Source organism: Dermacentor andersoni, chromosome 1, assembly GCF_023375885.2.
Source record: "Dermacentor andersoni chromosome 1, qqDerAnde1_hic_scaffold, whole genome shotgun sequence".
In the NCBI taxonomy this organism is placed as follows: Eukaryota; Metazoa; Arthropoda; class Arachnida; order Ixodida; family Ixodidae; genus Dermacentor; species Dermacentor andersoni.
This window is the reverse complement of record NC_092814.1, coordinates 270,543,584-270,568,969: the sequence shown is the minus strand read 5'-3', so window position 1 is coordinate 270,568,969 and position 25,386 is coordinate 270,543,584. Positions and strand designations below refer to the sequence as shown.

Genomic DNA, 25,386 nt, shown 5'->3' with positions numbered 1-25,386 from the left:
CTATTCCGCCAGATAGCCTGAGCTTCAATAATCTCTCGCACATTTTTATCTTTGTGCTTCGCAAGAACCTGGCAGGATCCATACACCGGTGCACAGCCGCATTCTTGACAGTGGGTCGACAGATGACCGTATTGCTTATTTTTCACATTTTGGCAATGTTCCCGTAATCGGTCATTAAGACATCTCCCTGTCTGTCCGATGTATTTTTTCCCACAGGACAGCGGAAGCTCATATACAACAGCTTCTACGCATCCCACTGGCGCTTTTCGATGATTCGTAGAGCATCCGGCAGCTGGCTTACGGTACGGGTCCGTCAATCGACATACTTTTGCCAGCTTTTCTGGTGCGGAAAAGACCACTTTTGTGTCCACCCGGCTAGCCATTTTCTTAAGTTGATGTGCCGTTCTATGCAGGTAGGGCACTACCGTTACCTTCCTTCTACGTCCCGTCCCTTGATTTGCCGTGTCCCGAGTTGTGCTATCTGACCTGCACTTTTCTAGCAGCCCCTCGACGACCGTAACTTGCACTGATTCCGGAAACCCTGCTGCTGATAACCTTCCCGATTGATCCGAGTACGAGTCTTATGAGTCTTATACAAGTCTTATGGATCATCTTGTCTGGGGCACTACAACGCTTTCTAATATCAATGTACTGCATAGAATACAGGAAAAGGCAGTACGTTGTATAGTCGATGCCTCTTACTTAACACATACTTGTCCTCTATTTGGAAAGCTCAATTTGCTGTCAATACCTAACATTTATGAACATATGTTACTACGAAATTATATCATCATCATCATCATCAGCCTGGTTACGCCCACTGCAGGGCAAAGGCCTCTCCCATATTTCTCCAACAACCCCGGTCATGTACTAATTGTGGCCATGCCGTCCCTGCAAACTTCTTAATCTCATCCGCCCACCTAACTTTCTGCCGTCCCCTGCTACGCTTCCCTTCCCTTGGAATCCAGTCCGTAACCCTCAATGACCATCGGTTATCTTCCCTCCTCATTACATGTCCTGCCCATGCCCATTTCTTTTTCTTGATTTCAACTAAGATGTCATTAACTCGCGTTTGTTCCCTCACCCAATCTGCTCTTTTCTTATCCCTTAACGTTACACCTATCATTCTTCTTTCCATAGCTCGTTGCGTCGTCCTCAATTTGAGTAGAACCCTTTTCGTAAGCCTCCAGGTTTCTGCCCCGTAGGTGAGTACTGGTAAGACACAGCTATTATACACTTTTCTCTTGAGGGATAGTGGCAACCTGCTGTTCATGATTTGAGAATGCCTGCCAAACGCACCCCAGCCCATTCTTATTCTTCTGATTATTTCCGTCTCATGATCCGGATCCGCAGTCACTACCAGCCCTAAGTAGATGTATTCCCTTACGACTTCCAGTGCCTCGCTGCCTATTGTAAATTGCTGTTCTCTTCCGAGACTGTTAAACATTACTTTAGTTTTCTGCAGATTAATATTTAGACCCACTCTTCTGCTTTGCCTCTCCAGGTCAGTGAGCATGCATTGCAGTTGGTCCCCTGAGTTACTAAGCAAGGCAATATCAGCGAATCGCAAGTTACTAAGGTATTCTCCATTAACTTTTATCCCCATTTCTTCCCAATCCAGGTCTCTGAATACCTCCTGTAAACAGGCTGTGAATAGCATTGGAGAGATCGTATCTCCCTGCCTGACGCCTTTCTTTATTGGGATTTTGCTGCTTTCTTTATGGAGCACTACGGTGGCTGTGGAGCCGCTATAGATATGTCAGTATTTTTACATACGGCTCGTCTACACCCTGATTCCGTAATGCCTCCAAGACTGCTGAGGTTTCGACAGAATCAAATGCTTTCTCGTAATCAATGAAAGCTATATATAAGGGTTGGTTATATTCCGCACATTTCTCTATCACCTGATTGACAGTGTGAATATGATCTATTGTTGAGTAGCCTTTAAGGAATCCTGCCTGGTCCTTTGCTTGACAGAAGTCTAAGGTGTTCCTGATTCTATTTGCGATTACCTTAGTAAATAGTTTGTAGGCAACGGACAGTAAGCTGATCGGTCTATAATTTTTCAAGTCTTTGGCGTCCCCTTTCTTATGGATTAGGATTATGTTAGCGTTTTTCCAAGATTCCGGTACGCTCGACGTTATGAGGCATTGCGTATACAGGGTGGCCAGTTTCTCTAGAACAATCTGCCCACCATCCTTCAACAAATCTGCTGTTACCTGATCCTCCCCAGCTGCCTTCCCCCTTTGCATATCTCCCAAGGCTTTCTTTACTTCTTCCGGCATTACCTCTGGGATTTCGAATTCCTCTAGACTATTTTCTCTTCCATTATCGTCGTGGGTGCCACTGGTACTGTATAAATCTCTATAGAACTCCGCAGCCACTTGTACTATCTCATCCATATTAGTAATGATATTGCCGGCTTTGTCTCTTAACGCATACATCTGGTTCTTGCCAAATCCTAGTTTCTTCTTCACTGTTTTTAGGCTTCCTCCGTTCCTGAGAGCATGTTCAATTCTATCCATATTATACTTCCTTATGTCAGCTATACTTCCTTATGTCAGCTCACGAAATTATATGATCAGTATTAAAAGAAACGACACCCTAAAACGTATTTCCAACTTAATAGCAAAACGTAAGGCGGTGAGTACAAGGAGTCCTGAAATATGGGAACTACCAAGGCCTACAACAAATTATACTTATCAAATGCTACGTTTTCGACTACCCTACCATTTAAACAAGGCAAACATAAAGTAATGCTTATTTCTGTGCTAGGATAAACATACATCTAGATGCAAATATTTATGTAGACGTATGAATGTTCTTTGAACAGGTTCAATTCTTCTATAATGATATTTTTTTGTATTGTGCATATCGAATCCTTCTGTATATGTTACTGTATGAAATATTTTCATATACCGTATTTACACGATTGTAAGTCGACCACTTTTTTTAAATATGAAAGTCTGAAGTTGGGGGGTCGACTTACAATCGAAACCAAAACATGGCCCCGCCAAAAAAGCGAGACCAACGGGAGCTACAACGTAGTTATAATTTTATGTTTGCTCTATTACCTGTATCTTTTCACTATCCCACGTGTTTGTTCGCTTTTCGGAAGGATTTTTCAACATTTTTAAGAGTTTTACAGTGCATGCAACACTCATGGGGGAGGAGGGGTGTCTATAGTTGATGGAAGCGCCGCTGTTCCCATTTGCGGCGACACCCTCAGAACGGCGGCGCTTGTAGGGAGTATCGGTAGTTCATGGAAGAGCAGACACCGCTGGCAGGTTTCTCGTTCTCTGTTGGAAGGCATTGGCATTGGTTTGACGGGTTCCAATGCGTTCCACTTGACTACAGTGCCTACTGGACTGCTGACTACGTTCTACTTCTATGCTTCCCCAGTCGTCATGAGTGCTCCAGGCCCTCTAATCGTTCGGCACTCTCGTTCACAGCAGCATTCAAGAGGGCTGCGATTCTTTACGCTGAAGAAACAAATCACTGCGCAGCGGGCTGCAATTTCGATGTTTCTGAACGGGTGGTGCGAGAGTGGCGACTGCAGCGAAGCGAAATTTTCACCTGTGATGGCAAGTGAGGAATTTCCGACGTGCCGAAGCCTGGATGCCTTCCGGAGCTGTAGGCTAAGCTTGCGGCGTATGTCGCTGAAATGCGCGATCAGTCCTTGCCAGTGAAGTGCGACATGGTCATGAAACAAGCCCGGATCTTCGCCTTTTAAGGACCTGCTCCGCCGTGAGTACGAGTGGCTGGTGGCAGAAGACCGCGAAATTACGCCAACCGGACCTGTCAAAAGAGCCTCCCTGATGGCTGCGTGTGGTTGGGTGCATTCGGCGTGGGCTGCTGTTCCACAAGATGTCGTGGTGCGGTCGTTTGCCAAATGTGAAATTTCGCTGGACCACGACGCGCTGTGGGACCGCAGCAACGATGACGATGGCAGCACTAGTGAAGACAAGTAGTCCAGTGACCGTGTCAGCTACTAATAAATTTTCGTTATCGAATGCGCCCTCGGGTCTGCTCTTTCTTTTTTCTGTCATGTGATATGGGGGGGGGTCAACTTACATTTGAGTCGACTTACAATCGTGTAAATACGGTATTGTGTCGTAATAGAGATGTACATAGTGCTGCATTTGTTTTATTATCTCTTGTGTATTTTGTTATGTATTTCATGACTAGCTGTATTTATGAGAATGACTCATCATGTAAGCTTTACTTTTTTTGTAATACTTGCTCATAGTTATCATGATTAATGTTTCGCAGTTATTAGTGTGGAAATTCTTTTTCCAATCACTATTGTATTTAACCGTGCTAATCCTTTATTGTATTTGTTGCTGCCTGTAAAACGGGGCCATAGACCACGTCAAGCCTTGCTGGCTTTTTGTCCACTGTCCTCAGCATCAGTTGTATGTTGAAATAAATTTGATTTGATTTGATTTGATTTGATTTGACTTGCAGCTGACTGTAGCGTAAATGTCTCTGAACAGATCTCTGATGAAGCAGTTTTGGAGCGATGCATTAACTTCTTCACATAAAGGGATCCAGTGACGAGTATGACTGGGAAACTACCGATCTCACAAAATGCGCCTCCAGTGGTATCAATAACCTGGGCCTCAAGCAAAATTTTTAATGCTATTGCTACTAGTGGATATAAATTTAGAATAGGTCATTTAATGTGCTACTAGTCGTAAATATGCAACTAGTTTTTTTCTTTATATAATAGAGCAAATATTTTATACAATTCCTTCTGTTCCAAGTTTTTGGAAAGACTGGCAAAAAGTTTTACAGTAAGCAAACTAAAAGTTATCTGAATGCGTTCCTGAATACTGAAGGAGTGAAATGAACATTGAATCATGTTTCTGCCTCTATTCTATCCACGCAGGGGTGTCTGCAGCGGCAGGAATTTGTGTGTTGTGACAACGCGTACCCGAGCTCACGAGGGTTGGACCCTCCCGCGTCTAACCGTGCACGGCTTAGCCGTGTCCGGGGAAAGGGGGATCATGGGGTTGAGCTGATGCCGAGTATTCGGACTCTTAAGGCCCCTCGGCGGTGGCAACACATCCCTTTGGCCTCAGCTTCACGTAAACGGCACCCTCGGACTGACCCACAAGGGGGAAATTGGCAGTTACCTTTTCCTGTCCCCCTCTCCAATCTTTGTCTTTCTCTGTGTTTTTGAATCTTTTGTGTCCACTCTTTATTTCCTTTTACTTCCAATTTTCTAGGATTAACCTTGTGTGGTTAGCTAACCTTGGGTACACCGTATTTGGTTATAGTAGTGCCGTACCGCTGGCGTATGCAGGACCTGTCCTTTCAAGGTCCTGTAGTGTCCCCTCGTTGAGCTCCATGGTGGCGCTGCTGAATCTATTATGTATATCCATGGCAACTTCCTTCCCCCCACTTCCTGATCGCTCTCAGAAACGAGGGCACACCGAAGACGTCTTTCAATAATTTGGTAACCGAACACAGAATTTTTCTCACTTTTACATAATCCACTCTGATAAACCTGAAAAAACTGCAAGAATTACCTCACCCTTCGTCATCTCGAAATCTCTGACTGAAGTTTTCGGTCCTGGTTACAAAGCATCAAAAATGGCAAGCAGTGATCTGCTTCTGGAGCTCCTGGATCAGAAACAACATGATCACAACAATCTTGTGTCCATTGGGGATGTTCGAGTAACAGTGACCCCACACCGTACCCATGAATACCTCCCGTGGCGTTATCTCCTATGCTGATCTGATACAGAATTGTCTGAAGCTGAACTCCTAGTGGGTTGGACTGATCAGAATGTGATCAATGTTAAGCGAATTAAAATGAGGCGTGATGGAAAAGAAATTGATACCAAACACCAAATACTTACATTTGGCTCAAGCATCCTGCCTGACACTATCGAAGCAGGATATGTGAGGATTCGGGTCAGGCCGTATGTCCCAAATCCCCTGGGATGCTTTAAGTGCCAGCATTTCGGCCACAGTTCACAGAACTGCTGAGGCCATCAGACTTGTGCGAAATGTGATGTGAATGAACACCTCTCAGAATCACGTGAAAACTCCCTCCACTGTGTGAACTGTGATGGGGAGCATGCCGCGTACTTGTGGTCATGGCCATCGTGGAAAAATTAAAAATCAATTATGACAATAAAAGTAAAAGAAAATATATAATTCAAGGAGGCACACAGACGGGTGTCCTACCTGCCCAAAGTGAGTTTAGCTGAAGCGGTGCGTCAGGGGGCAGCACCACAATGGCGCCAGGCAACTGTCCGGCCCACACAGTGTGAGCTGGCGGTGACACCATCCGCCCCTTGGCGGCTGCAGCTACTGTTGCTCCACCATCCCAGAAGAAGGGGCCATCGACTTCCGGTCTGGTGGCCGCATGGGTCTCGTCCCCTGAGACGAGGCCTTCACGTCAAACACAGCGCTCCCAAGAATGGGTGTCCAATGCACCGCGAGATGTGATGGACACGACTCCCAGCCAAACGGCGCAGCTAGCGCCTAAGGAGCAGCGAGAATCTCTTTCACTGCTTCAAAAAAAGAGAATCCTCGAATTACAGGGCCTGTAAAGACCTCTATAAGCTAACTTTCTTTCCTTAAACATACAGCATGAAACTCTTTTTAATATGGGCACTCAAATAGTTGATTGGAACGTCGGAGGTCTCCTCCATAATCTCGATGACATTAAAGAACTCCTCCGCAAACTTAGTGCCAGGCTGCTGTGTGTTCAAGAAACGCATCTCAAACACATACAAACAAATTTTCTTCCACAATATACTATTCTTCGTAAAGACCGTGATAATGCAGTCGCGTCATCTGGTGTATCTTTTATGGTCGATAGATGTGTAGCCTGTCATGAAGATAAGCTGCATGCACCCCTAGAGGCAGTTGCTGTTCAAGTGGTGTTGCTTAACCCTTTCGCTGTCGGACGTTTCTGGCCGTGACGCACCCCCAGTGTCGGCTTGGTTTCAGGGAACGAGCATAACAGGGAATGAACCATAGCAATTTATTTTTGATTATGATTGGTATACAAATAAGATAGTCAATGCAATATGCACATTTCAGTGTTTTGCAGCTGTTGTTAGTAAACATCATCATCATCATCAGCCTGACTATAAAATCTGTTCAACATCCGAATCTGACGATGCGGAACCCTCTTCGTCTCAAGCGACTTTGGCCGAGTCCGAATCCGAGCTCGGCTCGTATTCTGAACCGGAATTCAGCCACCGCTCCCATGAGCAGACGAAGGTCCCGCGCCGCGCCGAGCCATCCGAAAGTAACCGCGCGCAGGGAGGATGTGCTTTCAGTCGCCCTCGCAACGGAGAGAAATGGGACGTTGCGTGATCAAGAAGACAGAGGGAGATGGAAAAAGGCTAAACAAAGTTCGAAGGGCTTTACGTTTACTGCTGCAAGTCGGAAGCGAGGGTGCGGCGAGAGAGCGAAAGCAGCAATCGAGTCACCCTTTTTGGAGAGGCAACGGCACGTGCGCCTGAACTTGACGCGCCGTAGCAGGCACACCAACAGAAGAAAAATAAAAACCTTCAAACCAGCGGAGATTACAGAACAACCCTTGAACCCATAACCACACGCGCGCGACGCATGATCCAGCGAACGCGGAGCCACCGCACTCAGCAAAGAGAAAGTGGGCAGTGGCAGTCGCACCGTACTCTTCAATACATGGGTTAACACAGGTCGGAGCGAATATACGAACTTGTAGAAAGAGTCAACAGATGGCGTGGCCAATCCAAGAGCGCCTGCTTTTGCGCTCAGGCGCGAAATTTTGAACGCACGATAGAGAACGTACCGGTACGTCAGTGACACCGTGGGGGGGAAGCGCGATGACGTACCGGTACGTCAGTGACAGCGAAAGGGTTAATAAGCTAGTTATTATCAGCTGTATATACATCCCTTCCAGCTATCAACTTCATAAAACAGAATTTCAAAATTACATTGATGAACTCCCTGAGCCATATATTGTTGTCAGAGATCTAAATGCTCATAGCACTTTGTGGGGGGACTCCCAGTGCGATCAAAGAGGTTGGTTAATAGAAAACTTTTTCTATGCATCTGGTGCATGCTTGCTCAATAAGAAGGTATCGACGTACTATAGCGTTGCGCACGCCTACTCCTCAATTGACTTGAGCATAGTATCCAGCACTCTGCTGCTGTACCTCGTGTGAAATGTTAAGAACTCTTACGGAAGTGACCGCTTCCCGATAGTTCTAATCTCACAACACAGGATGACTGCTTCCCACATCCTCCTCGATGGAAGGTTGACTCAGCGAACTGAGAATTATTCTGAGAACGTACACGTTGAGACAGGGAGGACGTTGCTGGTCTTAATATAGACAGTGCTGTGGCTTACTTGACAGGTTTATAATAGACGCTGCCACAAAATGCATCCAGCAAACAAACAAACTGTCTAATAAACGCCGCATCCCGTGGTGGAATTACGAATGTCAAAAGGTAACGAAAAAACAAAGCTTGAGGTCTGCTGCATGACTGTCCAACTGCTGAAAACCTCATTAATTTTGAACAAGCAAAGTCGCAGGGCAGAAGAACACATTGACGAGCCGAAAGGGATAGTTGGGAGAAGTATATATCCAGTATTAATTCGTGCACTGATGAGAGAAAGGTCTGGAACTGGGTAAAGAAATTAAAAGGCTGGACAGCCTCATCCTCTACCTCTAGTAAATACCGAAGGAGACGACCTGGAAAGTCGGGCTAGATTTTCTAGGTGAGCACTTCGAACAAATCTCAAGTGCATTGCTCTACACATACACTTTCCTGCGGTTCAAAGAGAGTGCAGAGCGACAGCACCTTGAACGCAAATGTGGAAGAAATTAAGCGTACAATCACTCGTTCAGTTTAGCGGAACTTCAGGCATCTCTCAATAGTTACAAAGACTCGGCACCAGGTAGTGATCGCATCATTTACGAAGTGATCAAACCCATACACTCAGAAACTCTAAAAACACTTCTATCTCTTTTCAATGCTTTGTGGGAAGCTGGATACATTCAATGTGCTTGGGAAAGCTATTGTGATACCCATACTTAAACAAGGGAAGGACCACTCTCTAGCCAGCAGTTACAGACTAATAACTCTAACAAACTGTCTGTGCAAGCTATTCGAAAGAATGATAAACTGGCACCTAATCTGTTTCTTAAAAAATAACGAAATACTAGACCCCTTCCAGTGTGGTTTCCGAGGAGGTAGGTTGACGACAGACCACCTCATTCATATTGAGGCCAACATCAGGGATGTCTGTATACATAAACAATTCCTTCTTTCAGTGTTTTTCGCCCTGGAGAAGGCATATGATACGACAGGGCGTTTCGGTATTCTTTGGGACCTTTCCGCAATGGGTGTCTGTAGCAACATGCTCAACACAATCAAACGCTACTTCTCTGATCGCATCTTTAATGGAAGAGGGGGCAGCAGTTTGTCTAGAACATTCACCCAAAAGACTAGTGTGCCGCAGGGAGGCGGGCTTAGTTGCACACTCTGTCGTAAAAATGAATTCACTTCATACAGTTATTCCATGCACCATGTGTTATTCTGTGTATGTCGATGGTGCGCAGATAGGCTCCAAATCATGCAATATTGCTATCTGTGGATGTCAACTCCAGCTTGGTTTAAACAGATTATCTAGATGGGCATATGAAAACAGGTTTAAACTGAATACGCAGAAAAGTACTTGCGTGCTCTTCTCCAATAAAAGAGGTGCAACACCAATCCCTAGTATTTTTATCAATGGACATGAAGTCACTATCAGCAGTGAACAGAAATTCTTAGGTATTATTTGGATTGGATTGAAACTAACATTTATACCCTATATCAAGTATCTCGGGACGAAATGCATGAAAACAATGAACCTCGTAAAACTTTTGTCACGCACCACATAGGGTAGCGACAGGAAGTGCCCATTAGACCTGTACAAAAGCCTTATGCGTACACATTTAGACTATGGTGCTGTGGTCCACGTACCACTCCGCCGCTCTGTGCGCGTTCAAGATGCTGGATCCGATTCACCATTTGGGTATCCGCCTGGCCACAGGTGGGTTCAGAACAAGTCCATTGCAAAGCCTCTACACAAATTTGAACGAATGGTCGCTTAGCTTGCAAAGGTCTTGCTCTACCTGTACATATTTTCTGAAGGTACACACAAACCCTTAACATCCGTGTTACGCTACTATAAATTATTTGACATGCACCGCACTGTTCACAACCGACTCACAGCAAAGACATTATTCTCACTGTGTGTGAGGAAGCTCAGTGATGAACTAGGTGTCCCACTTTTGGAACCTCGTCTAAAGGCCCTGGTAAAGCTCTTACTGCCGTGGCAATGGCAGCTTATTAAATGTGACACGTCATTTGCTCATGTTACAAAGTGCATCCAAATGCACTTTCTAGAACTCCAGTTAAAGTACTCATGCCCAGAATTTTATACTGATGCATCAAAGTCCGATGCTGGCGTGTCTTTTGCAGCGGTTGGTCCATCATTCTCAGAATCTGATGTTTTGCACGCGGAAACAAGTATCCTTTTCGCTGACGCATATGCAGTCATATCTACTGTTAATTGTATCAGGAAAACCGACCTACCCAGTGCCATCATATTGCCTGGCTCTTTGAGTGTAGTAAGGTCTTTAATGTCACTCTGCGAAAACAAAAATCCTAAATTATGTGGTTTTACGTGCCAAAACCACTTTCTGATGATGAGGCACGCTGTAATGGAGGACTCCGGAAATTTTGACTACCTGGGGTTCTTTCCCGTGCACCTAAATCTAAGTACACGGATATTTTCGCATTTGGCCGGGATTCGATCCCGCGACCTTGTGCTCAGCAGCCTAACACCATAGCCACTGAGCAACCACGGTGGGTGAAAACACAAAACAAAAAACAAAACAAAAATCCTGTACTCAACGAGCTTTATTCACTTTTGTGCACTGCGTGCATGTCAAACCAGCTTGCTGTGATCTGCTGTGTGCCCGGCCACAGAGGCATCAAGGGAAACGTGCTGGCAGACGAGATGGCTACATCTTTTACAGTGAAAGCGAGCAACACTTTTATACCTGTCCCTGTGAAAGACTCTATGCCTTTTCTCCACAGAAAAATTAAGACATACTGGCAGTGAATTTGGGATACTGAAATGTTGAATAAGCTTCATTTTATTAAGCCTCAGTTGGGTAATTGGTCATCAAAAATGAAAACACGATGAACTGAAGTAATTCTTTTTTGACTTAGGATAGGCCATACCTATGGGAGCCACTCTTGCTGTCTGGTGGTAACCTTCCCGTTGGCGCTAAATGTGGAGAGATGCTGGCAGTCCTACATGTCCTGGTGGAGTGCCGTGGACCGTAAGCTAAAAAAAAAAAATGTTCCTCTAGTTTACAAACAGAATATTCCTCTTCATCCAGCAACGTTCCTTCATGTGGACTAATTTTTCAGCAGCAAATCAGTTTTAAAATATTTAAATGATCATTGATTATAAGTTCTCCACCCAATGAATTCATAGCATGACCTCTTAACAGAGGCTGCTGCTGTGATAGTAACATTTGTATGGCACGTGCCTCCAAAGCATTGCATCCATGGTTTCCGATGAGGCATCAGTGCCAAAGGCACGTACATATCTTAAAAGCCCATTCTTTCAAAACATATCTTTTATGTTCATTGAACACTTTAAAACCATTGTCATAATTTTAATACATTTGTTTTACGCACTACGCAACGACTCTATTTTTAGGCCCATATACAGCCGTATTCCATCAGTACTTTCCACTTCATTGTCCTATTATATACTCATACTCACTCGCATGGTGCTCTTTGGCCAGACCTGGCCCTTGTGCCATTAAACACACATTAAATACTCATACTCACTTGCATGGCGCTCTTTGGCCAGACCTGGCCCTTGTGCCATTAAACATCACATGTCGTCATCTACCTCTGTTCTGTCCAGTCTTACGAAAGTTCGAGATTGTAACTTGATATCTGAATACCTTTCCTTTTTTAATATTCAAAATTTCAAAATGTTTCAGGGTGCAGTAGCATAGTATTATATACTTAGTGCATTCCTTGGAATCCTAGATATCAGACAAAGAAAAGTAATTAAAATTGGATGAGTAGGAGAGTAGCCATGCCTCGTAAAATTGCTGATGGCCAAAAAGAGTTATTTTAGAAATATGGGGAAAAGTAGTCAGTGGCCGATTTTCCAGGCGCCTGATTATTTGGACATGCCTGATAATTTGGAAGCCTTCGCAGCACCACCACATAAGTGGAAAGTTTTTATTTGTCTACTGAGGGGGGGGAGACAGCTTTGCAAACCCTGTATATATAACCTTTAATAACAGTTGCATTTAAGAAACATCTAACCTCGAAGAATTGTTCACTGAATTGACGGCCTTGTATGAGAATTTACAAGGCCTTGTAGTAGGAGACAATTCATTTTCACAGCCTGAGTCCTCTCTCACAACCAAGAATCTGGCGTCTCTCGGTGGTGTCATCTTCCTTCATATAATTGTCTTATACTTCACTAACACTCGTACTGCTTCACCTTTCTGGTGAAACTGCAGCCTCTCTTTTTCTCTTTTTTTACTGTGAGTCCGAGTATAAGCGTTGCTGCACATGACTGCTATTGATTCTGATTTTGAGTGAATCCAGCTTGGCCTCATTTCATTTACTGAGTGAATTATATATATTTATCACCTCTGCTTGCAAGTGGCGATGTTTCCATGCCTAATAAATTTTGTAAATTATAAGAGTTTATTTTTCATGAGTTGTTAGCAATGCTTACTGGAAAGATAAGCAATACTAAGACACATGTCATTCACGTGCCTTTCACATGCCATTGATAAAAGACTCTGCCGAAGGTGTCACTGAAGTCTGCAGGCTTTTTTTTTTTTCAGGGTAAAAAAATTGTGCAAAGCAATTTAAAGGGAGGTGAACAAACAGCAAGATATTCATTCTCTAGGCACAGGCTATCCATACCATTAGAAATAATTGTTAGTTGGCTACCTCCTTCTCTTTCCAAAATATAATAAACTTTGTCCTGTGTATATATTAAAATATATAGTGTCTATATATCGTGTAAAATATATCGTGTTTATTTACAGTGTAAATTAAAAAAAAATGTTGAAGTGAGAAAATATGGATGAGGTAGCCGCCGCTAGTGCTCCTAATGTGCTTGTCCTATTGTCAGGATTTGAAATAATAAAGAAAAAGTCTAAATAAAGGCTGTGCACGTCCGCGCCATCAGTGATGCAGTAAGCTGTAGCCACTATAGAGAGTTTTAGAATTGTGCCCCAAACGTTTGGGGCCCCAATTTTCACTGATTTAGTGGAAGCCCCAAAAGCTTTGCGTCAACAAACATGGCGGCACCCATCGAAGCGATGGCTCTGACCTAGCACCAAACTGGGCTAGATTCGTGGTAACGCATTAAGTTCGCGAGCTTAGGAGAAGTGACTGTGGTTGTCGCTTTCTTTCAACTAGCGTGCGTTATGAAGTTTGTTTCATTAAACTCTGCTGGTTCCTAATTCGATTGTCGGTTTCATTGCACATAGGCCTAACATGGCTTAACTTGGCTGGTGAAGGCACGCAAAGTTGGTTACTCAAAACTAAGCGCAACTAATTGCTTGCTGCTAATAGAGTAACCTCAAAATTGTAATTAAATGCAGAAACACAACTGTCAAAATTACTCTTATCATGAAATGGTATATTTTAATTAGTTATTTATAGTAGCTTTTCTTTGATGCTGTAGTGGCGCTGCAAGCACAAGACTATCCGCAGACGCGAAGCCCTATTCTAAAACTCTTCACTCCTGTGTGCCCCAATGCTAACAGCGGCAAAGGTCTTTGGGGCCCCTATTCTAAAACTCATAAATAAAATTTTAAGCGAAAAGGTAGAGGCAACTCAAAAGAAACATCAAAGGATGCGGGTAACAGAACTCTGGTAATGACACTTAAGTGGGGGAGGGGGGCAGAGCCCCCCCCTGAAAAACTAAGGGGGGGGGGGCGCGGGCGCCGGAGCCCCCCGTAGTCAGCACCTAGCACCGCCATGTACCCCATAGAGTCAGTGCATAAGAATGTTTGAAATTTCAGACGCGTAAGTTCTTCGCCGTCCGATTTTCCGGACTTCTTGCCACAACCGCATGTCCGAAACGGCGTTGATCGAAGCCACCACCGCCGCCATTTTGATTATCTCGCACGCAGATCCGCAGGCAGCCGTAGCCACCACCGCGGCAACGCCAGGCCTAGCTGCTTCGATGTTCGCTACAAAGCTTCTTGCTGTTCGGTACCATGTTTTTCATTAAAAGAATTCGCCGCTGTCAGCAATGACTGACTCCACGTTTGTTATTCTCCCCAATGGCTTCGAAGCTCGGAAAGCACGGCGCGGTGCATAAGCCGGTTCCAGAAAGTCAGCTTCGCCTCAATACAGAAATGTTACGCGGTGAAGCATACGCAAAAGTATTGCAGTGAAGCATGAGCGTGGGAAGGGGCAATTGTCACGAGACACAGTATGTATTCTTTATTTATACACGCGTGACCCGCTGTCTCATGTTGAGTACAAGCACCAATAGACTTATAAGTCTACTGGCAGGGCTGCAGAGTTCTTTTGGACGTGCTTGTGGCGATTTGAGCGAGGGCAGTAAAAGGCATGCATTCATTTTTTCTGAATGCCCGATTTCTTGGACGTTTTCACATCCCCTAGGGAGTCCGAAAAATGGGACATTGACTGTAATCGCCATGTGAGAAAAGCATTTTATACTTCTGGTTGAGGAAAGTTTGGCAGAAAAGCAAGCCAGAAAAGATGCTCTTTCAGATGAGACCAGTATGGCGGGGCTCTGATAAGTGATTTTGGAATGGCAAACGGCGAAATGGGTGATTTTCAGCCCTTTCATGGGCAAAACAGAGCATTTCATAGGATAAATACGTTTTTCTTTTTTTAAGTGTCTTGTCATTTTAAACTAGTTCTTTTTTTTAGCAGATGCGCCATGATACATAGATTAGAAAAATAAAAAAATTGTAAAATTGATTTTTCAGTGATATTTTTGTCTCTCTAACACCCAGATCTCCCTTAATCTGCCTCGCACAAACATCTGGTATGTATATAGGCCCTAGATTTCACCTACAGCGGTGTGAACAGCTTGGCAAACCTGTAGGGTGCCATTATTGGGTTGACACTACTTAAACAGACCTCTATCACCAATCTCTACAAATAAGTGCAGTGCCTTGATGCAGTGGCACCAAGGCACCAACTGGGGGCTGAAAGAGGGGCAAAGTAGTGCACATCTCAGCTTCTACAGCAGCTATGGCTGCGCATGGTGTGGCTGAGCGCTGCCACGTGCGTCCTATCTTGGACGTAATCTGCAGTGGGTTCGAAGGCAAGCCAACCAGAAATAGCTGATGTGTTTCTGTGTGCTGTGTTCTGATGCACATAGTTTTCATTAAAGCTGAGTGGCAAGACGAAGGGGATTTCGCTCGCCACTGCTGCCGCTCTTCATCACGTTTGCGTTCTGACAGCGAGTGTCTATGGTCATCGAGTGAGGCGTGTTCATGTTTACCTGTGTAAGCATGACACCATGCATGTTAATTTAGTTACTAAACGAATGTTTTGAGCAGTTTATACAACTGATACAACTACTAGTCTTACTGCGTACAGCTGTTTATTAAATTGCTATCGCAATCAGTGCTTTGCCTTTCGGGCAAAAATGTGAGTGTCGCTTTTGCAATTTGTTCGGTTTTTCGTTGCTAATTTTAAAACAAATCCAACTGTAACAAAATGCTGACATAACAAGCACATTTTGTGCACCTAAGGTGTTCGTTGCATCCGGGCTCAACTTTACTAAATGTTCCTTGTTTGTTTGTTTGTTCTATAACGGGCATATGATTTCCTGGTTTTGAATCAACTTTTGTAATAATTGTCCTGTGGGTGCCATGGATCTTGCCGAGTTCCATGTGTAATTGAAATTGATTTAAAGTTATGACATTCTGATTGGGTGTAAAAAATGCTGCAAATTTCTGCCAACATGTGTTTAGGGTGAGGGTGCAGTATCTGGGTTCTTTTTGCTCAAATTTAATTTTTATTGCCTCTTTTCGTTGCGATCTCATGGGCGCTGTCATGTTTGATCACGTGGTGACGTGTCCATTGCTTGCCTCAACTGCCTGTGTTGCCTCTGCATTTATAATGGGTGTGTATGACGCCGGTGCGGCTTAGCAAACCTCTGTTTCAAGAGATATCGTAGACGGTGACTGAGTGGACAACACGAAGCTTTGGCCACAGCTTCAGAGAACATGCAAAATCAGTTTAAAAGAAGCTATGTCCTAAGGGTGCGAGCAGTGTATATGGTGCTTGTTTTAAAAGAGGCTAAATATGTATTCCAAGCTATCCAAACTCTCCGCTTGTGAATTGAATCAGGATTAATGTGTTTTGCTCTTCGTTCTTTATTTGGCAAATATTTTGAAGCAGCGGTTTGTCACATTTCTGACTAAATTTTCTTGGTGCGGTGACCATCTGAGTATTTCTGCCCAATTTCTTGTGGGTGTGCTCAGTTCCGATAGATTTGTTCTTGCTGTGCTCAAGGCTTCAAACATGGCCGTTTTGTACATTGTAATATCTTGTAGCAAAGATGTATTATCGCTAGTAACTCGCTTACTCTTGTGGACCATTGCGAAACATTCAGCTTCGACCATTCGTGCGCTACCAGTGTAGTCCGTCATTTATTGTGCGTACGTGGTGCACATATATTCAAGGGACCGCACATTCACTTATTGACATGTTGGCGATAGAGTGGGCGTAAGATTCCGTGCCAGTTTGGGTAGATGTGTGTAGATACTGTGCGTGAAAACATACTATGACAGAAAGCAGCGCTACTACCTTTGTCATTGTTTAACACGAGTGGTACTCCCCCTTGCCGACGTTCTGGGGCTGAAGCACTTTTTCTGAAGGTTAGCGATACAATGCTGGCGAATGACGAAATTTCTGTATCCTCGAAGAAAGCCGTACATCTCGAAGTGCCGGTAACACGTACGGACAGTTGCAGCAATGGTCTGCAAACTTGGCTACACAGATTCATTCCATTCCTTAATATGCCAGTCATTATTTTTGCAGCTGACTACTGCACACGTCTTTAATCCACATGATTCAATCCAGCATGATTGGAGCATAATGCGCTATCGACAACGCAATTGCATTTCCGATAGCTGATGGCGCTGAAACAAGGCGGAATCGGTAGTGGTTTTGTATTCGTGCGCTGTCACTGAGGCTACGTGTGACATGTTGCTGAAAGTGCCATCTCGTTCCTCTAGAACAAACTGCTCTGCGAAGAGGGTCAATAGGCCTCTAAAACATTGTCCGAATGTTACGTGCATTTTGTGTTCTTATTTCACTGTTCTTTTAGTAAAGCATACGTGTCATGTTTTCTTCCAAATGCCTCAATACTTCTAGAATTTCCCTGAGGGCTAAGGCATTTGAATAGCCCTTTTTGTAATCTCTTTTCCACTCTTTGTGCTTACAAATGTGTATATTGTTTGTGTGTGTAATGGCCACCACTGCTTGTTACCTGACTGTGCTTTGCAGACTGTCTCTTTCACCCTCCATACATTCTTTTTCTTTTTCCGCGTTGCAGTAAGGATACAGCGGAGCTTTCATCAGCTGAGGCTATCTATCGAGCCTTGCGCGACTGCCGCAACACTGCTGAACTGCTCTGCAAAACTGTGAACTCATTGGAAGCGCGAGCAAAAAAGTTGCGGGTGGATAGCAAGCAGAGCAAGTCGGCACCAAGGCCTTATTGGAATGACGCCAGCGACATGGCCAGGCCAGTCTCTCTCTCTCACCCTGCTTTTATCAATGTGTGTTTGTGTGTGTTTTTACCTTTTTGTTTACGTGTTAGTGTATTGCGAAAACCTTGGTTTCTGGTCTAGGCATGTCAATGACGAGTATGCAAATATAAAAATATTCTAGTGCAATGAATAGACATTTACCATCAATATTGAATATCTAATCGAATAGTAATGTGCACATGCATTAGCAAGCTTTTTTAACATGTTGGTATGTAACAAAAATACTGGGTTGTCGAGATAAATCTGAAATTTTTAACATTCAGCCTGGCAGCAATGTACCAAAAATAAACGACACATTTTCTCTGTACCAGAACTTTATTCAAAGACTAACCACGGGACACTATGCAAGTTGTCACTTGCTCAATGATGAGCTGCAAGTACCACAGAAGGGTGGCAATGCAGTAGACTCTCTTTAAGAGAAACCCGAAGGGACTGTGAAAACTTGTTCGTCTTATCAGAAGTTTGGCTTGTCAGAGGTGCCTCCCTCCCTGTCCCAGGTGTGGGGGGGGAAGTGGCAACATGGTCACATACTCCACCGAGACCACCAGCAATTGTCTGAAATACATGTACTAAATTCACCGGAAATTAAGGGACTTTGTCCCACAAGTGCTCCAAAAAACGTATGCTGTATTCTCGGATCATCACTGTTGGGGATACCTTTGCAGCACCTACCGACGCTGCTATGCGAGGACTCTATGGTCGACGCTTTCAGCTGGCACCTTGGCGCCTGCTGCAAAGGAAGAGAAAAATAAAGTTGTGCGACGCGTGCTTGATGCGCAAGCTTGGCACGGGCATTGCTGTTTTAGAAGCCTGCTACGCTGGTCTTTTTGGTCGGCTGCTCGGCTACTACCCCTCATTTCCTGACATTGGTAACCCAGGAAAATGCGCCGTTCACTGAGTGACACGCTGCCATGGCTAACTGGCCAGAGCCACACTTCAGCCCACCACTACTGCCGTTCCAGTCCCCCTGCGTTGTTGCATGGTTAGCGCAGTTTGAGGTGGCTCTCGAGCTCGGAGGATGTTCAATCCCACGCTACACTGCGGCACCTACAAGCCAGTGAGAGCAACGCAGCTGCAGCAGTGATCTCCGTCCCTTCCCTACGCTGCCCATCCTCTACTTTCGTTGACTGGCTGTGAAAAGCCCTTCTGGCAACAGCTCTCACAAATCAGACATTGCAGGCTGTGAACAACGTCATGCGACATGGATAAGGCAGATAGACTGACACCACCATTCTGTGATACGAGTCCTGATGGTGTCTCGCATCCACCACCTCATTCTATCCTTCGCGTTGTGCCCGCATTGGAGCTCACCAAGCAGCATGAATCGGCTGCTACTGTTCCGACTTTCGCAGATTTTCGCCAGCCCGAGTTAATGCCGTCATTGAGGGTCATTTGACAACACTTTCCTAGCTTTCTAAGACGCCACTCGCATCCAAAGCCATTAACCATAGTAAGAACCAAGCAACGGCCGGCTTGCACCAGATCCCCTAGTCGTTACACTGTCAATGTCGCACGTAGAAGTCTGCAACTTGCGACGTTGACCACAAGTCGGGCAACACAGGACAAGCACATGAACAGGCTAAATCCACCAAGGCTCACGCATCTGTAAAAGTGGGACGATAAAGCTTGCGGCTTGTCATGTCCACCACTTACAACACCCGGTCCTCGTTCGTGTCACTTGGCCTACATGAAGTGCGACAGAGGCATCTGCCTTCACACTCTCCGTGCAAAAGTGTTGTATACCATTCATCCGCTGCACAACTCCCAGCATCGATTTCTTGAATGTCTTCACCGAACCATTTGCTCCCAACAGACTGGCAATACTTAGACTGACCACGGACCATTTTGAAACTCTGTTTCACTAACTTACCTTATCGCCGTTCAGTCTGGGCGGGGTGCCCTGTTGCACCCACTGATGCCTCAACGCAGGGACGCTCTGGTCGGTGTTCTGTGCCTCAGTGCCGGCTGCAAATTAAGAGCAAAATAAAGTTTCGGCGGTGGATGCCCGATGCGCAAGCAGGGCACGGGCATTTCTGCTCTAGAGGCCGGCTGTGCTGGTCCTCTTGGTTGGCCGCTCTGCTGCGCCCTCTTGGTTCCCGAGACCTTTTATTTCACATGACTAGTGCAAGGCGCATAGGCATCTACGAGCCATGACATTCTTGGTGCAGTGCCAAGTGTGATATCTTTCACACAACTAGCGCAAGATGCATTAGCATCTATGAGCGATTGCATTCTTGGTGCAGTGCCAAGCATGTTATCACAGTGTGGAAGCACTGCCACACATTGACACATCCGGGGATAGTCATGCGAAATCTTGCTAAAGCCACCGTATCTTTGAAAGTTATCTTCCAAGAGTATGGCCCAAATTTGCCAATGCCTTGCTATGCGCACATATGCTTGCATTTGGCCAAGGCAGACTGTGGCCGCGTTTTAGCAATGCCATTTATGATGTTCCTTTTCACGCTTTTCGTGCTTTGTCAGTGGTCATAGCGACGCTCCACCCATGTTACCAGTGGGATCAACCGGCCGTGAACGGTTCATGACAAGAATGAACGAAACTCGCATGACGAATTGCGCAAATAAAAAGTGCAGCCTTTACAGCTTAGGGGCTTGGCTTTTCTTGCGGTTTGAGCATGGCCGGCGAGTACTAGGTCGTCTAGGCATTTTGGTTTCGAGGAGGCGCCGGCAGCATGGCCAGCAACCATGCCAGAAACATATAAAAATCAAAATATTGCCATTTCTGCTCAACTAAGAGACACATTGCGACATGCAAGATATATATATGTTTTTTTACCCCTCACTTTTCTCGCTCTCTCCCTGCACAGTTCCGCTGTGCCAGAAAGTATTTTTCTTCTTTCTCTTTTTTAGAGTGAAAGCTCTACTACTCCATCACCTCTGAGGGTCGTTCATCGCGTCACAATGACCTTGAGCCACCAGAGCACATGTGTGGCAGGTGTGACGTCATGCCACGTGATCCGCTGTGAAGAAGCATCGCAGGTGCACTCTCTGGGAGCCTCGCCGCTGTGGTACCACGTGACTAGGCGAGGGTTAAAGGGCTAAATATAGTCCGACATAACATGAGCGCGCACATGTTATGTCACATTAGCAAGAACAACAGCGTTTATAGTTCGGCCAATGGTCCGACGCACTGGCACAGCCAACGTAACCAGATGGGCCAACGCACTCTGACGTGCCTGGCGTCGAGCAACGCTCACCCGTGCGCCGATAACGTCAGCCTATAAACGTGCGTTTACCGTCTGCTTCGCCTGCACTTGGCCGCTCAGTCTCGCCATGAATGGCACACTGGCTGGGCTGTCAGTGCATGTGCTTCAGTGCAAGTGACAGGCTGAATCCAATCATCCAGTAGGTAGCTAGATGACAGGCCACAAAATCTCAAGCAAAGGCAAAGTTTCCTGCTGAAACACTGGAGCAAAGGCAGGTCAGATTGCCATGTTTTATGGAACCTTGCCAAGTGCAGAAGTGTGCCAAGATCGAAGCTATTGCAACAGCCGCCGTCGTTCAGCAACATGAACAACAAGGCGAAGGAGAAGAAGCCATGGATGCAAGGAATGGCACCCAGAACGAACATTTGACGAACCACACCCTTTGGCTGGCGGCAAGCTCGACTGCGACAGCCAGGTTTCACTGCGACTTCACTTCGTGGACAACCCGTTCGGCAGTGTGTTTAATGTATGTGAAAGACTGTGGCCTAACTTTAATGGAACACTGTGTGCATAATCTTTGCACAACTAAGCCAAACAGACCTTTCGTTCACAAGAGTTACCTCGGCCAATTTTTTTCTTTTCCTTTGGTGTCCTGCGCACGCCCTGCCATGACTGCAATCCTTACTACAAAAGCTCATCTTAACCAAAGAGTATATGCAAAGCATTTCATATTAAGTGTCTTTTTTTATAGTGAGTCATGGAAAACAAACCAAACATTCCTACTTCTATTCCTATTCTCATTTGGTATATCCGAGAATTCAGCTTAATTGAGTTCGTCTTAATGAAAGTTTACTGTACAGTGAAGCCTCGTTAAACCGTAGTCGGCCAGAGCTCGGAAAAAGTACGTACTAAACGGTAGTACTGCTTAACCGAAATAGCATTAGATCGCCCACTTACCTGTCAAAAACGAAACTCAGAGAGAGTGCGATGAAAGGGGAAAAAGACGTGCACTATTTATTCACTTCACGCGAAAATAGTGTTATTTTCGTTTGATGCTGCGGCGGCCTAGCAGCGATGACAGCTGCCTCAAACTTACTGAAGCTACGAGCCAGCTTTTCAGCCAGCCCCCTCTTCTCGGCAGACACTCGCATGGCAGATTCCTTGTTGGCGTTGCATGTTTTCCGTGCACGCGGGCAGTAGTGCAGCAGAAATCGCCGGGTGCCTTTTTCATTGTGGGGTGCTGTTCTCGTCGCGACGATTGCATTAGTGAGGCTGAAGTAACGCGCACTGCCACTGTCAGGCCTGAATCGCCCGTGCTGTCGCTTACCGTGTCGTCCGCATCACTTCGGCAACAACAGAGGCAACAATGGTGAAGAGTCGAATCTCGTAGCTGACATCTCTACGTGGTCGCAGCAGCGCTGCCGAGCAACTTCCTCGCATTCCAAATGCCACTACTGTAGTTAACAGCAGATCCCTGTCGCGTGCCAGCGCTGACTTCGTGTCACGTTCAATAGCACGAATTATGTCTAATTTTTTGTCTTTTTTTCCTGAGCTTCGGCATGACAGGAGTCCTTGTTTGCACGATGCCACAACGCTCTCTGGCACAGTTCTTTATTCTATGGCACGGCACCAAAATGATGATGATGTTGGTGTGGCTTCACGCGCAAAAGCACAGGGCACTTGGAGGCCGTTGTTCTGATCTCTGAGGCTTGTTGTTCTGCCGGGCTGCCCGATGGAGACGTCGCACCGCCTTGTTTGCGTGACAAAAAGTGGAAACGCTACGTGTTAACCGATACGTGTGCTGTAAGCTGGTACGGTTTATGCAGATGCAAAGCACATTATGTTCAATTGCCCCTCAGTCGGGGATTTGACTTAACTACTTTTAAAACGAAACTACTGTTTAAGCGGGTACGGTTTAACGAGGTTTTACTGTATTTTAATTGCTTCACACCAGGAAGATGCTGCAGCAAATTATTGCATAGTTTGGCTACAAAAAAATGCCTGTGTGCTGCATAGCCAAGACTTAAAAGGAATGCACCATACAGGAAGATGTCACTGCAAACCGAGCCAAGCACAGAAAGTGAATAGATTGTCAAAGAACAGCAGCATTCTGCCGAGGATTGAAGAAAACAATTGACCAAGACTCTGGGCTAAATATAAATGGCGTCACAAATGCAATGGGCGTGACAAGGCCCGTCATCAGTGTGGCAGTGCGGGAAGACCTGCATTATACATCCTTCTTACTGAGAAACCAGCAACTGTTAATTGAGAAGAACAAGATTCACAGGAAGATGAAGGTCAAGGCGTTCCTGAACAACCTGAGGCAGACCAGTGCTGGTTTATCGAGGTTCTTCTCGGACGAAAAAAATTTCATTCAAGATGGGACGAAATAACTGCCAAAATGACCGCTGGATATGCCAGAATGAGGCTGATGTACCAACCGTCATGCACACCAATTTTCCCATGTCTGTGATAGTGCTGGGTGTGGTTAGCAGTGAGGGTGATGGGATGGCACCCCACTTTTTGGATGATGGTCTGAGGGTGGCTTCTGACACCTATGTCAGCTTGTTGGAGATGGTTGTGAAGCCCTAGATGAACAAAGTGGCCACTGGAATGAAGTATGTGTTTGAACAAAGCTCAGCTCCGGCGCAGAAGGCAAGGAAGATGCAATCATGGGTTTGTGAACGCCAAGAACACCCTGAAGGCATTCATAAAAAAGGATATGAAGAACCTGGACAGAGAGGAGGTGAAGCATGCCTGTAGGCATTTCAGGTCTAGGCTTAGGAAGGTTCTGGTAGCTGACGGAGGTTAGAGTAAATAGTTCATTTGACAATGCTTTTTTTAACTCTGTGCAAAGTTTGTACAGATGCATTTATTCTTTTTCTTCTATTTTAGTTGTTCTTCCTTGTATAATAAATTGTCCTGATTTACTTCGATGACCCGGTATACACTGCTAAGCCATTATGGTAAAAAGTTATTTGACCGTTGTTAATCTGAAAAATTGAGTAACTGTCCTGTCTCCCCAATGTGTGCATTGTTGAGAGTTTTAGCATCTTCGGTACTTTGCTAAATGCAGACAGATCAGGTGGAGTAGTGGGTGAGCATGGGCACAATCATAAGTGCCTGTCCAGTGCAGCCACCTGGTGGCACAGAGCTTAACCAGACAAATACAGAGCTATTACTGCAGTTACCAAGTGTATTCTACTCTGCTGATGGTGTAAATTTTTGGCAGTGGCATAATCATGTCCATGATGTGTATAAGGGGACAGAGAAGGAGTGTTTAGAGTGACAGCTCTATCACTCCAGGTACAAACCTTGAAAATGTCTCGTTCCGTCAGGCTGACTTTGAAGGTCACCCATGTTCAAACTGGGACTTAACCTGTCATTACCGGGTGCTGGTAGCTTCGTATGCGCTGTGCTTTCGATGCTTACTAGTTCGCGTTGAAGCAAGACTCAGCATGAAGGTCAATTCGCTCGCTGCTGCTGCTGCTTCTGCTGCATCTGCACTTCCTCACTCCAGTGTTTTGATGGCGAGTTTCTGTGCTGATTGAGTGAGATGTGTTCATGTTTATCTGTGTATGCAGGACGCTGTGCTTGTTAATCTAGTTAGTAAGCTAATGTTTAAACGTTTATACAGCCGATAAAACTACTATCCTTACTTTGTATAGCTGTGTACTAATTTGCTATCGCAGTCGATGCTTCGCCTTTCAGGCGAAACTGCAAATTTTTATTGAGTGGGTGAAAACTAAAACTACACACTACCGGAAGTTGCCTTTAAAGTATTGCAAGAATAGCTTCTGTCAGCCAAGGTAATAAACTACACAGAGAAGAGTTTTTCAAAACAGCTGCACAAGAAACTCTCCTTCCTCACACCCACGCAGTGGCACATTGTGTGAGCTGTGTTTTGCTATAGTGGTGACATATGGTGTCACCGTTAATTCTCAAATACTTAAATACTGCAGCAGAATGCAGTAAAACTGTTAGCTTGAACATCAATTTATTTCATGACACATGTTGAGTCTGTTTTTCCCAGAACTTGTTCTAAGCACATTTTGTAGCAAATAGCAGGCTGACCTCAATTCTGCAGTTGGATCATTCCACTTGATGATGATACAATCCTACCACGTCATAACAAAGTTGTATCTGTTATGAAAATACCTTAGTTATATCCAATATTCATTATAAGCTCACACTTGTGTGCAGATAGTGGCGAGAAACATTTTATTTACTTTGTTGATAATTCGTTGCATTATCTATGTTCACTATATCTAGGTTTATATCTAGTTAATTATGGTAAATATTAATACTTGCACTACACAGCAACCAAATTTCTCGATTGTATGTGGTTGTGAGCATAAAAATGTGGTCTCTTAGAATGAACGTTACCTGCT

At 45.0% G+C, this 25,386-nt stretch overlaps 1 protein-coding gene across 4 annotated transcripts in view; it reads left to right on the top strand.

Moving 5' to 3' along the window:
- The window catches only part of Nup214 (nuclear pore complex protein Nup214), a 356,899-nt gene that overhangs the window by 121,609 nt on the left and 209,904 nt on the right, over positions 1-25,386 (top strand). For all 4 annotated transcript variants that reach the window (XM_055063139.2, XM_055063141.2, XM_050195519.3 and 1 more), the window contains exon 18: positions 17,618-17,806. In XM_055063139.2, the coding sequence (XP_054919114.1) occupies positions 17,618-17,806 (189 nt within the window). The remainder of the gene's footprint in view (positions 1-17,617; positions 17,807-25,386) is intronic.